General features: G+C 40.5%; 1 protein-coding gene across 1 annotated transcript; it reads right to left on the minus strand.

Annotated features, from left to right (window-relative positions):
• Window positions 1-7,477: 7,477 nt before the first annotated feature.
• On the minus strand, window positions 7,478-15,547 carry LOC109554290 (tripartite motif-containing protein 64-like). Its single transcript, XM_019954638.2, has 6 exons — window positions 15,137-15,547; window positions 14,547-14,642; window positions 13,637-13,880; window positions 12,824-12,833; window positions 8,559-8,656; window positions 7,478-7,977 (listed from the first exon to the last, which is right to left on the minus strand). The coding sequence occupies exons 1-6, from the start codon at window positions 15,545-15,547 to the stop codon at window positions 7,478-7,480; spliced, it is 1,359 nt and encodes a 452-aa protein (XP_019810197.2).
• Between the last annotated feature and the right edge of the window lie 1,030 nt (window positions 15,548-16,577).

The raw sequence follows: 16,577 nt of genomic DNA on the forward strand, positions 1-16,577 counted from the left end.
ACATCATGTGCATTTTCCTGATTTCAATGTTAAGTAGTAAACTGATGCCTCATCTTAAACCTGCCAAACTCCATAGCCTGCCTTCTCTCTGGGCAGCTATGTTCCATTTTATCCTCAGGGTGGGTATCCTAAGGAACGATCTTCAGATTTTCATCTACTGCCTTCAAGGAGATGTTCATCCTCCCAGTCCTTTATTTCTGCCCTCCTTTTCTCTACAAACAGGTTCTGTAAGGTCACAGGCTCCTACCTACACTGTTTAGAAGGTCATTCATCCTCATTCCATTGCATATTCCTTCCCAGCATCGATGGATTCTCTCTCTCACTCTTTATCTGATTCTCTTTATTCCTTTCCCTCCTGAGGTTTGTCTTTAACATGTCACATTTTCTGCTTACTCTCTAGATAGTGAGCTGTCACTCTTCACCATGATACTCACACCCCTTAAATTGCTGTTCAGTTTCCTTTGTATCTACCTGAGCTCAGGTACTAATCAGATTGAAAATACCTGTGGTTCTCAATAACCTGTCCCTTACTTTCTAGAATGTACAACTTATACAGAAATCTGTACCTGAAATAACCCATAAATTTTTAAACGCCCCCTTGATCTTCAGAATGAGAACTGATCTTAAACCTGAGAAGTTTCCCCTGAGATCCTGAATCCCGGGTGTGGGGTCGTCCACGTCCGGTCATGTCCTCCATCTCAGCACTTGTGCTGCATTCTTCTAATGGATCTTTTGCTGTAGTTCCTGATCCATTAGATTCCAAAAAGTCCAAGAGGCTTGGAATTGTAGGTTGAAATGGTACATGGGATATTATTCTAAATAGTGTTCGACCCATTCTCTGAATTTTTTAGCACATGATTATTTCACCTCAAACTATTAAGGGACAAGTTTCTAGCATGTCTACTTTATCTTTTTCAAAGAGAAATGCATTCTCCTATTTACCATCCAAGCGTCAGTTTTTTGCCATATTTTTTGAGGTTTCTTTCAACATCTTGTATCTTTTCCCATAAAGATCCCATTTGGTTTGCCAGCTTCTCCTGTAAAAGAATTGAATTTTAGCACCAGAAAAGACTGAGGTTTCAGACTCCAAATGAGGGAGTGTACTAGGGAATGTCAGATACAGGAACTGGAGGAAGACTAGCAAGGCCATAACAGATCACGACATTTCCTTGTTCTTCCTCACTAATGATCAATTTCAAGAATTTCAATTTCAAGAATTTCAATTCCGCACCACAGAACCACACCAAGGGAACCATCTGTCTAGGGAAAGGAACAAGGTTTTGTTGAAGATAGCTAATTTTCAGATACTGTGGCATCTTGTAACCAGAGTTTGATTCTAGTGATGCTTGTCCCCTGTTAATTCCAATGTACTGTGTATCTTCCTTCATTGTCCAGGGTTAGGAAACCAGGATCCAATGACAAAGACTTTTTACACTTGTAGATTTTGGAGTCAAAGACTCTTCTCAAAATGAAGGCTTTACAGAACCTTGAGCATAATAACGTGTCATCCAAATAATCACGGGGGCTTCCCGGTGGCTCAGCAGTAAAGAATCCACATGCCAATGCAGGAGATGTGGGTTCAACCCCTGGGTCAGGAAGATCCCCCGGAGAAGGAAATGGCAACCCACTCCAGTATTCTTGCCTGGGAAATGCCATGGACTGAGGAGCCTGGTGGGCTACAGTCCATGACATCACAAAGAGTCAGACATGACTTTACAACAAATTGACTTCATAACCAAGCCAGTGGATACAAGTTCCATAAAGGCAGGTGGGCTGTGGCATTTTCTTCACAACTTTATCACTGCTAACTAGATTTGTACTGGCACTCAGTAAAGAGAAGTTTCAGTCATCATCATGATCATAATATCCTTTTAGTCTCTTAGGTGTACCATCCCCAAGCTTCCTAAGTGCTCTCAGAGGCCATCACTCACCTAGGATTCCTCAGCAGCCTCTGTGAGTCTTGTGCTCCTGACCTTGAGAGCAGACCAAACAGAGCAAGCTCTTGTCAGCTTCACAGAAGATCGTCTTTGTCTGCTTGTGGGTCGCACACAGGTGTTCCTCACACTTCAGGAATTGCCTGAGGTTGGCTTTTCTGACAGTGGACACCAGAGTCTTCAGAAGAAAGCTGGTTTTGAGGTTTGTCTGTTCTGATCGTTGTCTGTATACAGGACAACTGGCAGGGACTTTGGCTTGTTCCCAGAAAAGACAAAGACAGGACCTACAGAAGCTGTGCCCACAGCCTATGGTGACTGGGTCTAGAAGGAAATTCAGGCAGACAAGGCAGGTGAGCTCCTTCTGGAACGCTTCTGGGATTTCTGAGTCCATTTTCCTGAGGGAAGAACATCAGGAGTTTATTCCTTTTTCCCCAAGACATAAAGGAACAAACAAATTAGACTCAGGGGATGACTCAACTGTGGAATTGTATTGGGAACAGAAGAGACTGGAGTTTGCTTTGACGAAAATGGAAAACTGAGACACAAAGAGAGCTCTCAAGAGCTGCAGGAAATTTTCTCGACTGCCAAACAAACACTATATACTTCCTGCCCCCTTTTCCTCTACCTAGAGGAGAACTTCAATTTTGTTGGGGTCTTATTTTCCTCTAAGTAGCATGAGCTTCAGGAGTTTGACTTAATTTCTAGCTCTTTGTTATGGGTCTTGATTGCCCTAAACAGTCAATCACAATACTTGTGCCAGTCATTGATTTAGCACGTGATACTTGACTAAATTTGTATTTTATTCTTTCCTGTGATTGTCAGTATTCCTGTGATTGAATGCCCTTTGTTTTATGTCAATCTAAATTCACATCCACAATCACTTTTTTTCTCTCCAAAACACTTTCTGAATACATTCAGAGTTAATGAAGATGAAACTGCTGTTGCTGCTGCTGAGTAATTTTGTCAAATAGGATCCTATGTAACAGAAACTACTGCATTGCAGGCAGATTCTTTACCTCTGAGCCACCAGGGAAGCCCTTCATGAATCGTAACATATACTAATTCCATATACTGATTGGTTGCCTTTGCCTTCCTGTTTAATCTGTATCATACTCATTAATCAAACCAAAACTGAAACCATAGGGTTATATCTTCCAAGTCTTTAAAACTATTATCAGACACCCCTTTCATCTTGTGGTAAGATGCAGTTTGCATGTAATGGTGATAATCAGCAGCAAAAACCAAATCATACTCTTTAAAACTGACTTTGCTAAAATATCGGATCCTTGTGTCTGTGCTAGTTAAGTACAGACATTCCTCAGACGTCCCAAGTGTCACTTTTCTGCCTGCTAAATTATTTCTTAGTTTCTTTAAAATTTCAGCCATAAAAACTCACATTTCTGAAGAGAAAACAGTTACTTCACTTTAAAATAATATTTTTCTCAAATTATTGCATTCCTTACCTACTTCAATAGAATACAGTAGTGGACAATATTATCTCTCCTGTGTATACAGGCACACTCCATTTTTAAAATAGACCATTTTAGGTATTACACATGGAGATAAATAGCTCTAAAAATTATTTTTAGGATCTATACCACTTTCTGAGTCCTTGTAATGCATAGGAATAACTAAGAGATGAATGAAATTAGAGAACTAAAATTAGTCACAATTAATTCCAACATGTATGCCATTTAGACAATATAGAGATACAATAATTTTACTAAGTTGTCACACACAGTTACTTCAATGAAGCAACCTCAATTTTCTGTTAAAATTAGTAAATTGTGTCCCCCCACCCCCTTCCTCAAGAGAGTCCCAGGAGCTGCTCTGTGGTGAACTGTGTACTTGCCTAAGGAGATGTAGAAACAGTTCATCCTGGAGAAGAATGTAAAGTTGGCTTAGGGATCAAGAGTTCCATTGTGGTCGTGATAGCTTTCCAAAGTCTCAAGATCCAGGTGAGCTCCAAACACACCCTCTGAGTACTGGAGAAAACTTTGTGTCCTGGAGTCTCCTTGTACTGAATCTCTGAACCCCGCCCATTTGTTCCAAATGATTGTATTTCATCAGTCTTCCAATGGGATTAATACAGATGATGAGATTCCCTGAAACAAGATAAAATTGCTTTAACACCTTGGCTTATCTTCATAAACATGTCTCTGCAAACATCCTCTCATCAAGAGTCGCTGACTGTACTACAAAATGAAAGTGAAAGTTCACAAACCCACCCTGAAATATACTGATATGTGACTTTCTGAATATTAATCATTTTTATTTTTAACTTACCAAAAAAGTTGGAAAGATTATTTTATCACTTAGAGAGTTTAGCTAAATGTCTTGGAAAACTTGGAAGTCTATTTCTTGAGGTTAGTTTAAATACGTTCTGTCGTGGAGGAGGAGCTTTATTTTATCACTTGATTGATTTCTGCATTTTAAAGGAACACTGTAATGTAAGAACTCCTGTGGTCACCACTCCAGAATGGAAATATCTCTTGCCCCTCACCCCCACACTCCAGATCAAGCCCCCCAGCTCCCTCCAGCAACAACAGCACAGGGGTTTCTGCCTGGTGCCCCCCGCCCAGCTCATGTGGGACAGTAGAGGAAGGCCCCAGCTCAGACACACCTTCAGGCCAATGACATTAAAAGGTTGCTCTGGAACAAAACAGAAACATTAGTGACCACAGTGGGAAAATTAGGACAAAGACATATTTTGAAGCAATAACACATGATATCCTCACTTTTCTTTCCTGATATATTTCCCATTGGACAATAAGCTGGAGAATGCAGAATTTTGGGGAAGAGTGGGAATCAGGACCCTGCTTTTAACTCTTTCAAGACACTTGTACTATTTATATACATTTTAAGGAGTTGATGGCTTCCCAGGTGGCTCAGTGGTAAAGAACCCACCTGCAATGCAGGAGACACAGGAGACATGGATTTGGTACCTAGGTAGGGAAGATCCACTGGAGAAGGAAATGGCAACCCACTCCAGTATACTTGTGGGGAGAATTCCATGGACTGAGGAGTCTGGAGGGCTACAGCCCATAGGGTCACAAAGAGCTGGACTCAACTGAAATGACTGAATATGCATGCAGGCAAGGCGTCGATGCTCCTAAATGTTTATGAATGTGCATTTAAAAATGATCTTGAAGATTCATAGACTTAGAGAATGAACTTGTGGATGTCAGGGGGAAGAATGGGAGGAAGAGGGATAGTCTGGGAATTTGGGATGGAAAGGTACACACTGCTGTATTTAAAATGGATAACCAACAAGGACCTACTATATAGCACATGGAACCCTGCTTAATGATATGTGGCAGCCTGGATGGGAAGAGGGTTTGTGGGACAATGGATACATGTATATGTATGGCTGAGTCCCTTTGCTGTTCACTGGAGATGATCACGACATTGTTTGTTAATCGGCTATACTCCAATGCAAAATGAAAAGTTTTTTAAAAATGAAAATGATCTTGAATTGCAAAAGCACAACCACTGTCTTAGGGGGGCCCACAATTGTTATAAGCATCCCCAGGTCATTATTTTTCAATTCTTAACCAATTTCCCTAGCACTGTTCTTTGGTAAGTGAAGTATGGCAGTATAGGTTAATTTCTACAATAATATTTTGTGTTCCGAATTAGTCATAAAGTGTTTTTAGGAATGCTGACATAAAAGTGACTGTATATTATTTCTCTGTTTTTCTGTATTTACAAATTGCAGCAGTCACAAAAATCAGGGCACCAGACACAAGTGTACAGTTTCCTCTTTGGAAGACACGGGTGCTCTGGATCTCCTCAGTGGTAGAGTTTGATGACGGTGTTAGCCCACAGTTCTCAGAAGTGGATGACATTAGGCCTGTAAGTGCATGTTCAATGAAAAGTCTGCCCCTGCTGTGGGACGGGTGGGAATGAGGCTTAAGGGAGAGGGGATACATATATATATATATTTATATGTGTGTGTGTGTGTGTGTGTGTGTGTGTATGTATATATCCTCCAATTAAAAATATACTTAAAAAACGCCAGCTGCTCAGACAGCAGCTAGGAAGATAAATTAGTGTAAGCTCTCTAGTTTAGAATCTGGCTGAGAGACTTGTGTCTGCAAACTCCCTTCACGATAGCCCTTGGATTAGTTTAGTGCTTGTGTGAATAATCAGAGACCGGGTGACCCTGTGGGCATGTTTCAACTTGGCTACGGCCTTCACTTCCCCTCTGTCATGTAGCCCTGCCAAGTTGGCATGTCACAAAGTCATTGTGAGTTTATATGCCAAAGAATTCACCAAATATAAAAATACCTCCTTGTTCCATTATAAGTTTATTATGAAGACCCACAGTGAGTAAGTGTACTAGGTAGATAGTCTGGAACTCAATACATTGATCATGTCTGATCATACACATTTCTGAATGCAAGAGAAAGAAACTAAAATTTTGCCCACTAATGTTACTGTTTGTGAACTTGACTGATTTCAGTGGATTTCTCTTTCGAACCTCTTAACATTCAGTATGATGAGTTGTTTTTCAGTATTTTTTGCTGTCATATGGAGTCAACTGCTTTAGAATATTAACTCGTTAAAAAATATACAAGAGATCACGGACTAAGTGCAAACTACTGTTGCTTACACAGTTTAATGTGTAGCGTATTTTGTTCAATGATATCCCACATATCAAAAATTTTGATTGATTTTCTATTTACTGATTTAGTCATTGTAAATGCTATGTAATACATTCTTTGGCCCATGTATCCTTGCTTGTTATAATTTCTGTTGGAAAGAATGCTAGAGAAGATGTTTCTAGGTCAAAAGATTTATATAATTCCTTGGAAAGCCCCAGAAGCCTCCGATGAGTGGATATCACAAGTTCCACCATGATTTGAACTATACACTAAGCACCATTCCTTTTATTTACTAACTTGATGTAAATAAGTATACCACTTCATTCCTGCACCTGTCTAGTTCATTTATGCAATTAAAGCACACTGCTTACTATGTAGATGAACCTTGAAAACATAAGTGAAAGTAACCAGATATAAATAGTCATAAATTGTGTGAACCCATTTAATTGAAGCTATATAATAGAAAAATTCATGAAAAATAAAACTGGATTAAGGGGGTGACAAGACACAGGAAGGGATATGGGGAGTAAATATGTGCATTGATTTCTTTTTGGAGTGATGTATATGTTCTGAAATTAGACAGTTCTTGTTTCACAAATTTTTGTATATTACTAAAAAACACTGAATTATGTACTTTAAATGGCATAATCGTTATGGTATATAACTTTTATGTTAATAGAACTATTATTTAAAAGAGAAACACAATTGATTATATTTAATGAAATACTCCATAATCAATTTTTATTAGAAGAAAATTTAATTAACAAACTTATACATTCAACATGGTCATGCCATTTTATATAAACATGCAGTCACTATGTTTCATTAAATTACAGTGTGCTCAGAGATAGTCAGGGATTATCCTGTGGTCTCACATGAGGTTTTGGAGAACACCTCAGAGGAGAAGTAAAAATAATGGTCACAGAATTTGACAATTCATGGAGACCTAAGACAAAGGAAAGGCTTCAGAGGGAAGGAAAAGGGGGAAGGAAGGAAACGGTATATGAGGGATCCTCTGCAAACATCATAGAAGCTCACAGTTCCATTGTCATAATCCAGAAACACCCCAATCCTACCCAGAGGCCTTTTCACGTACTGAATGTAGGGTGGGGTGTTGGTGAAGAGACTATAATGATTGTTCACCTTCTTGGAAAACAAAATACATGCTTCGTCAGAATAAATATTGATACTAGTATTGGTTATCAAGATATCTTTGCAGATGCCCAGAATCCAGCTGGAGGAGTGCGTCACATCCAGCTCCCAGTAATGCCTCCCGGAGGCGAAGGCCCGAGTTCCCCAGGACACGACACTCTCCACAATCTGAGGCTGTCTGGACGTGCCGTGGTGCTCATCTCTGAACATCACACTTGCATCATTGCCATCCTCAGAAAGGCTCATGTGGTGAATGGTCGTTGTCTGACTCAGAATGTTATCCACTGCAGAAAGAGCAGAAATCAGGTTAGCGAGTGGGATTTCCATGTCTCTGAGAGGCAGAAGGCAGAGGTTCCCTACCCACTGAGATTTTTTTTCATTTTCCCTCCTCCAAGAAAACCCAAAACAAAGACAGCAAAGTGAGTTCAGACTGCCCTTCTCCGAAGAGGAAGAGTTACTACTATATATACGGCATATTGAAACACCTTAAATCATATCAAAGAAGAAAAAGACAGATATATCATGAACTGCATGATGTCTGATTTAATCTGTCTCTTGATGATCACTCTGAAAACTGAATATTCTGTTTCTTTATAACCATATGAGCAATGTGATTGCTCTCCTTTGCTCTATGTCAAATGTAACTAAATATATGTATATGACTTTGCATTTTCATTAAACTGTAGGTTGTAAAGTACAGGCTTGATATTTGCAATCCAAATATACAGGCAGAAAAGATACAACAACTTGGGAAAGTCATATAGTATCATAATTTCAGATAAAAATAAAATAACATTAAAAGGAGGCTCCTTCCCAGGAAGCTCTAATGAAGCAGAGTCCTGATCACCACAGGGCTGACTCTTACCTCTGAAGTTGTTCAGCATGTCTAGGATTCCAGTGACAGGCAAGCAAGTGAGCTCTGGGTTCACTGGCTGAGGCTTCTGCATCTCTGCCAAGTCAATCCTGTAACAAATGACATAGATATAAGTCAAGGCCAAAGGCTAATCATATGACCATTATGTAAAAAGAAGTTTTTAACCAAGGACATTTTGTTAGAAATCTGTTTTTGGTTAATTGCATATACAATATATTCTACACAGTTTGGAATATAAAAACATTACCAGATTCTTTTCCTAAATATCAGATCAGATCAGTCGCTCAGTCGTGTCCGACTCTTTGCGACCCTATGAATCTCAGCACGCCAGGCCTCCTTGTCCATCACCATCTCCTGGAGTTCATTGAGACTCACGTCCATCGAGTCAGTGATGCCATCCAACCATCTCATCCTCTGTTGTCCCCTTCTCCTCCTGCCCCCAATCCCTCCCAGCATCAGAGTCTTTTCCAATGAGTCAATTCTTCGCATGAGGTGGTCAAAGTCCTGGAGTTTCAGCTTTAGTATCATTCCTTCCAAAGAAATCCCAGGGCTGATCTCCTTCAGAATGGACTGGTTGGATCTCCTTGCAGTCCCAAGGGACTCTCAAGAGTCTTCTCCAACACCACAGTTCAAAAGCATCAATTCTTCGGCGCTCAGCCTTCTTCACAGTCCAAACCTCACATCCATACATGACCACAGGAAAAACCATAGCCTTGACTAGATGAATCTTTGTTGGCAAAGTAATGTCTCTGCTTTTGAATATGTTATCTAGGTTGGTCAAAACTTTCCTTCCAAGGAGTAAGCATCTTTTAATTTCATGGCTGCAGTCACCATCTGTAGTGATTTTGGAGCCCCCCCAAATAAAGTCTGACACTGTTTCCACTGTTTCCCCATTTATTTCCCATGAAGTGGTGGGACCAGATGCCATGATTTTCGTTTTCTGAATGTTGAGCTTTAAGCCCACTTTTTCACTCTCCACTTTCACTTTCATCAAGAGGCTTTTTAGTTCCTCTTCACTTTCTGCCATAAGGGTGGGTCATCTGCATATCTGAGGTTATTGATATTTCTCCTGGCAATCTTGATCCAGTTTGTGTTTCTTCCAGTCCAGCGTTTCTCATGATGTACTCTGCATATAAGTTAAATAAACAGGGTGACAATATACAGCCTTGATGAACTCCTTTTCCTATTTGGAACCCGTCTGTTGTTCCATGTCCAGTTCTAACTGTTGCTTTCTGACCTGCATACAAATTTCTCAAGAGGCAGATCAAGTGGTCTGGTATTCCCACCTCTTTCAGAATTTTCCACAGTTTATTGTGATCCACACAGTCAAAGGCTTTGGCATAGTCAATAAAGCAGAAATAGATGTTATTCTGGAACTCTCTTGCTTTTTCCATGATCCAGCAGATGCTGGCAATTTGATCTCTGCTTCCTCTGCCTTTTCTAAAACCAGCTTCAACATCTGGAAGTTCACGGTTCACATATTGCTGAAGCCTGGCTTGGAGAAATTTGAGCATTACTTTACTAGCATGTGAGATGAGTGCAATTGTGTGGTAGTTTGAGCACTCTTTGGCAATGCCTTTCTTTGGGATTGGAATGAAAACTGACCTTTTCCAGTCCTGTAGCCACTGCTGAGTTTTCCAAATTTGCTGGCATATTGAGTGCAGCACTTTCACAGCATCATCTTTCAGGATTTGGAATAGCTCAACTGGAATTCCATCACTTCCACTAGCTTTGTTCGTAGTGATGCTTTCTAAGGCCCACTTGACTTCGCATTCCAGGATGTCTGGCTCTAGGTCAGTGATCACACCATCATGATTATCTGGGTCGTGAAGATCTTTTTTGTACAGTTCTTCTATGTATTCTTGCCATCTCTTCTTAATATCTTCTGCTTCTGTTAGGTCCATACCATTTCTATCCTTTATCGAGCTCATCTTTGCATGAAATGTTCCTTTAGTAGCTCTGATTTTCTTGAAGAGATCTCTAGTCTTTCCCATTCTGTTGTTTTCCTTTATTTCTTTGCATTGATCGCTGAAGAAGGCTTTCTTATCTCTTCTTGCTATTCTTTGGAAGTCTGCATTCAGATGTTTATATCTTTCCTTTTCTCCTTTGCTTTTCACTTCTCTTCTTTTCACAGCTATTTGTAAGGCCTCCCCAGACAGCCATTTTGCTTTTTTGCATTTCTTTTCTATGGGAATGGTCTTGATCCCTGTCTCCTGTACAGTGTCACGAACCTCATTCCATAGTTCATCAGGCACTCTATCTATCAGATCTAGGCCCTTAAATCTATTTCTCACTTCCACTGTATAATCATAAGGGATTTGATTTAGGTTATACCTGAATGGTCTAGTGGTTTTCCCTACTTTCTTCAATTTCAGTCTGAATTTGGCAATAAGGAGTTCATGATCTGAGCCACAGTCAGCTCCTGGTCTTGTTTTTGTTGACTGTATAGAGCTTCTCCATCTTTGGCTGCAAAGAATATAATCAATCTGATTTCGGTGTTGACCATCTGGTGATGTCCATGTATAGAGTCTTCTCTTGTGTTGTTGGAAGAGGGTGTTTGTTATGACCAGTGCATTTTCTTGGCAAAACTCTATTAGTCTTTGCCCTGCTTCATTCCGTATTCCAAGGCCAAATTTGCCTGTTACTCCAGGTGTTTCTTGACTTCCTACTTTTGCATTCCAGTCCCCTATAATGAAAAGGACATCTGTTTTGGGTGTTAATTCTAAAAGGTCTTGTAGGTCTTCATAGAACCATTCAACTTCAGCTTCTTCAGCATTACTGGTTGGGGCATAGACTTGGATTACTGTGATATTGAATGGTTTGTCTTGGAAACGAACAGAGATCATTCTGTCGTTTTTGAGATTGCATCTAAGTACTGCATTTTGGACTCTTTTGTTGACCATGATGGCCATTCCATTTCTTCTGAGGGATTCCTGCCCGCAGTAGTAGATATAATGGTCATTTGAGTTAAATTTACCCGTTTCAGTCCATTTCAGTTCACGGATTCCTAGAATGTCAACATTCACTCTTGCCATCTCTTGTTTGACCACTTCCAGGACCCTGACATTCCAGGTTCCTATGCAATATTGCTCTTTACAGCATCAGACCTTGCTTATATCACCAGTCACATCCACTCAACTTCCCCATTGTTTTCAGATATTATTCCAGTTTTCAACTCATTGAACCTCATTCCCTTCCTCTGTTCCATATGGGTAATGCAAAGATACTGGGCATTTTACAGACAGAAAGTTCAGGCTAAGCCTTTGAGACTTCAGTCAGTATGTAGTCATCAAGGATACATTCAGTGTCTACAAGGAAGAGTCCATCAAGCCAGACCTGCTTGCTCTTGTCAGCCCAGCAAGGGATCCAATTCCAACCTGGTTATTTTGGTCCAAAAAGTCTACCTTCTCAGTGGGCAGCGGAAAGCCACTCCCTCTGAGGTTCTGCCTACAAGGGACCTTGCAATGATGGAACAAGCTGAGTCCCTGCTACTCCTCAAAACAAAAGGACAGTTCTGCTCTCATTCTTAGGGAATTTGCCTCTTTCAGGCCTTTTCCACTTTCCAACTCATTAGCATAGGTGCTTCCTCTGTGATATCTTAGAAAATCCCTTCACTAAGCTTAACGTGGTGAGGTTGGAGAGGATGGGGTGAGTGGGTAAAATAAAGCCCAGAATGTCAGAATGTTTTCAGGTATATTGGATTTCAGCCAAATGAGAAGGAAACTTCTGAGGCCAAGGATTGAAATTCTTTTGAAATAAAATAGAAAATAGCCATAAAGACAATATTGGTCATCTGTATATGAGGGTGCTGCACCTATGGATGTACATGTGGATGCAATTTATAAATTCTCAGTTATTTGTTTATGTACTTGTTTATTTACACATTTATTTATTTCATGGGAGGTACTTCTTGGACCAACTATTTTAAATATATTTTAAAAACAGCAGTGTATATATGTCAACCCCAGATTCCCAGCCTATCCATTTCCCCCATCCTTACTCCTGGTTCTGAATGGAAAATATTCAGAAAAAAAATTCCAGAAAGTAAAACTTGAAAATGCCACATACTAGGGAACTATTTACAATGCGTTTAATTTACATTTTATGTGTTAGTTGTTATAAGTCATCTAGAGATGACAAAGTGTATGGCAATATGCTTGTAAGTTAACTGCAAATACTAAGGCATTTTGTATAAGGAATCCTGCATCCTGGAGTTTAAATACTGAGGAGGACTTGAAAACAATCTCCCATGGTACCGTGCGTCTACTTCATCAGAAAGATAACAACTTTTCCAGAAAAAGAACTTTAGTGTATACTCACATTTCCAATACATTTGCCAAGACCTGCAAAGAAAAACAAAGATCATGTTAATCATGAGACTTTTGTCGTTTTGCATCTTCTTCTCTATTCTTTATTCGGTGTTATTGTTTTTTACATTATCTTCTAAGGAATACTCAGAAGGCATCCTAGTAACATAGCCTAAGCTAAAACATGGGAGGCTTCCTCAGGGCACATTATGAAAGGAAGGAGGACAGAAGAGTCTGCGTAATGATGCAGCAACATCTAGGATTCCAGTATCGCCCGCTGCCAGTGCTGTTCTCAAGGACAGAGCTCCCCATTTAACAAAGCAATAGCAAAAACAGGGAACCGTATTTAACTTAGAGTGAAATTGATGACTGGTTGTAACAATCTTGCCTAGAGAACAGGTGGAACTTCAGTGTCTCTGGAAAATTTGGGATAACAGGGAGTGACAAAGCTTTAGGGGAACACATACTGAGATTTACTCCAAGAAAGTTAACTTTCCGCTGGTCACAGAATTTTGCTGATTTTAGATCATCTGTCTGGATAGTACTCCTGATCACACTGAAAAAATATAGTCCTATTTTAGCTAAGACATGGACAAAAATCTTTCAAAGATTACCAGAATATTTTGAACTAGGGGACTGGACTAATACAATAATGGGGGTCAAGGAGCACCATCCCTCAGCTGAGAGTATCGGTTTAAACAGTGAACATTCCAGCGTCACAGCAACTCATCTAAAAGAGTGTTTCTCTCTCTGAGGACTAACCCTCCTTTCTCACCTGGAGCAGCTCCCTGTCCGGCTTGCAGCACATCCCAGTCAGCTCTCTGTACATTTCTTTCAGACTTGCTCTGTACTGAGTCATTCTGAACACACTCTCCTCGAGTTGTTCACACATCTCCTTGGCTTCTCGCTCCAGGGCCTCCAGATGCAGTTGCTCCTCCTCCCGGAGAAACAGAAGCATCCTCTGATATTCAGCTGTAATCATCTCCTTCCTTAAGGCCACGTAGTCCTGTGGGGATAGTGGATTCAAAGTATTGCTTATGCTCACATTCAAAAGAAAACTTCCAATATTATTTCCTTGATGTCATCAAGAATGTTCTAGACAAACTGTCGGCCTCAAGTATTTTCCTGTCCAAGGTTTCTCTGAGTTCCTAGTCTCTGGCCCTGTTTGATTCAAGCCATCTGAGGGGTCCCAAGCTCTCCCCTTAGAAGGATTCTTCAAGGTTATTACTCTATCAATTATTTCCTCTTTAATTTGGATCATGTTTTTCTCTTGTTCCTTGCCCTGATTTTTCTAAATATTCTTTAATGTGGTAAACCCCATTTTGTATAGTTTTACAAGATGTTCTCTTTTCCCTCTAGGTACTTCTATATTCTTCCCCTCTACTACAGAGTAACACTTAGGACAGTGTTGTCTTATACTTCATTTCTGAATTTTAATCAAATCCTCAAAATTTTGCCTAGGAACACTTTTCATGCCAAGGTTTTCCCATGTACTAGCATTCCTTGAACTAGCCTGTATTGGCCCGTTTCAATTGTGACCACTGATAGGTCGTTTGAAATCACGCCTTTTCAAGGGAAGAGATCAATATCCTTTAATGGAAATGTAAATAGACCTAAAAGCTAGAATTATATCACTATCTATAGAAATAAATAGGAGCGTTTTTATTCTTACCTTAAATGACCAAGTTTTTTTAGCTTCCTGGTTCAGAAGGATTTGCATTTCTTCTCTGATTTTCCATAAAGAGCCCATTCTCTTTAGAAGTTTCTCCTGCAAAATACCCAGGGGATTTAGACACAGAAGATGACACTGTAAATTTCATCCCCTTATTCCTGAACAAAGGCAGTTGTTGGTTACACAGAAACCTTGAGTTAGAATGCTGTGGTCAGATTTTCCCACATTAATCTGCATCTAACACCAAGATGATGGTGACAAAAGTGTATGCCACACAACTGGGGAAATGTTACAGATCATGAAATCCAGTCCCTAAGAAACTGAGACTCACGTATTTATATAGCTTGATTAGGAAAGCCTCAAGTTCCCATCAGAAGCCTGTGTCCCTGGCACCACCCGCCCCGGGATGCTGCATTTCCACACGTGTGGACAATTGGGCAACAACACTGAGAGGACACATTATATGTGAGGATCCACATTCAGAAATCCCACCTCCACTATCTCCACCCCCATCACCATCACAGCATCCTCATCTTCCTCTCTGACTTAGGAGTCTCTAGATCCCGAACTGCTCTAGAGGCATCACCTACCCGGGACTCCTCAGCAGCCCTGTGTATCGGACTGTGGCTGTGAGCTGTGTGCTCGGGGCGTTCAGAGCAGGGCCCACAGAGCAGGGTCTGGTCAGCCTCACAGAAGAAGCCTTTGGCTTCCTGGTGTGTCACACAGATCTGCTCCTCAGAGCTGTGGTCGTGGTCAGCTCTGGCCTGTCTGGCAAGGGAAACCAGCCTCTTGAGGACAATATTGGTTTTGAAATCGGGCGTCTCTGCTATTCCCCTGCACTCCGGACACCTCCTTGGAGTCTGGTCTTCTTCCCAGCAAAGGCTCAGACAGGGACGGCAGAAGCTGTGCCCACAGTCTATGGTGATGGGGTCCAGGAAGCAGTTCATGCAGACGGAGCAGGTGAGTTCACTCTGGAAGACCTGCAGTGTGTCTGAATCCATGTTTCTGAAAATTAAAGATAGAAATAGAAATGATAAGAGAGGAAGTCTTTCTTCTGCCCTGATCAGGGAAAATAAAGCCTTTGGCACAGTCCTGTCTTGAACTCTGTCTAATTTCCGTATTTGCTAAACCCCAACACAAACCTGCATGCTGAGTCGCTCAGTCATGTCCAACTCTTTGTGACCTTATGGACTGTAACCCACCAGGCTCTGTTCATGGGATTCTCAAGGTAAAAATACTGGAGTAGGTTGCTGTGCCCACCTCCAGGGGATGTTTGCTACCATGGATTGAACCCATGTCTCTTAAGTGTCCTGGATTGCCAGGTGGGTTCTTTACCAATATTGCACCTGGACTTCCCCAATGGCTCAGTGGGTAAAGAATCTGCCTACAATTTAGGAGAAATGGGAAATGTGGGTTGGAGGCCTGGGTTGGAAAGATGCCTTGGAGAAGGAAATGGCAACTGGTCCTAGTACTCTTGCTTAGGAATTCCTGTGGGCAGTGGAGCCTGGTGGGCTACAGTCCATGGGGTTGCAAAGAGTTGGACATGACTGAATGACTAAGCAGAAACACAGTACAAACCTGGAAATGGTGACTACAGACAGGTTGTATTCCTGCTATAATAAAAAGGATGCAATTAGATAAGAGAGTCACTTGCAACTGTTTTCTTTTTTTTTTGTTTAAAGTTAACCTGAAGATAAATATTAGGATGACTCCAGAGTAATTTTTGTCAGCTGATTTGTACAAAAGCATATATATAATCTCAATCTGTCTCTCTCTCTCCATTTCCCCTACTTAAAACCCATACTTTGTCTCTTTGCTAATGTTCTCTATGCCTTCTGCCTTTGAAGTGACATATATGCTTTTCTAAAGCCAAATAAAATTGTTTATGAATAATTTAAACTTAATATAATTAATGTTTTTTTTTAACTTTGACATTCTGAAGCTGTAAACTGGTCAGTGTTTACTTATAACTTAAACTAACAAAACTATTCCTTTTAAGACAAAAAGAAAAAATAAATATGTCATTGCTAG

This window comes from Bos indicus, chromosome 29 (assembly GCF_029378745.1).
Source record: "Bos indicus isolate NIAB-ARS_2022 breed Sahiwal x Tharparkar chromosome 29, NIAB-ARS_B.indTharparkar_mat_pri_1.0, whole genome shotgun sequence".
Classification (NCBI taxonomy): Eukaryota; Metazoa; Chordata; class Mammalia; order Artiodactyla; family Bovidae; genus Bos; species Bos indicus.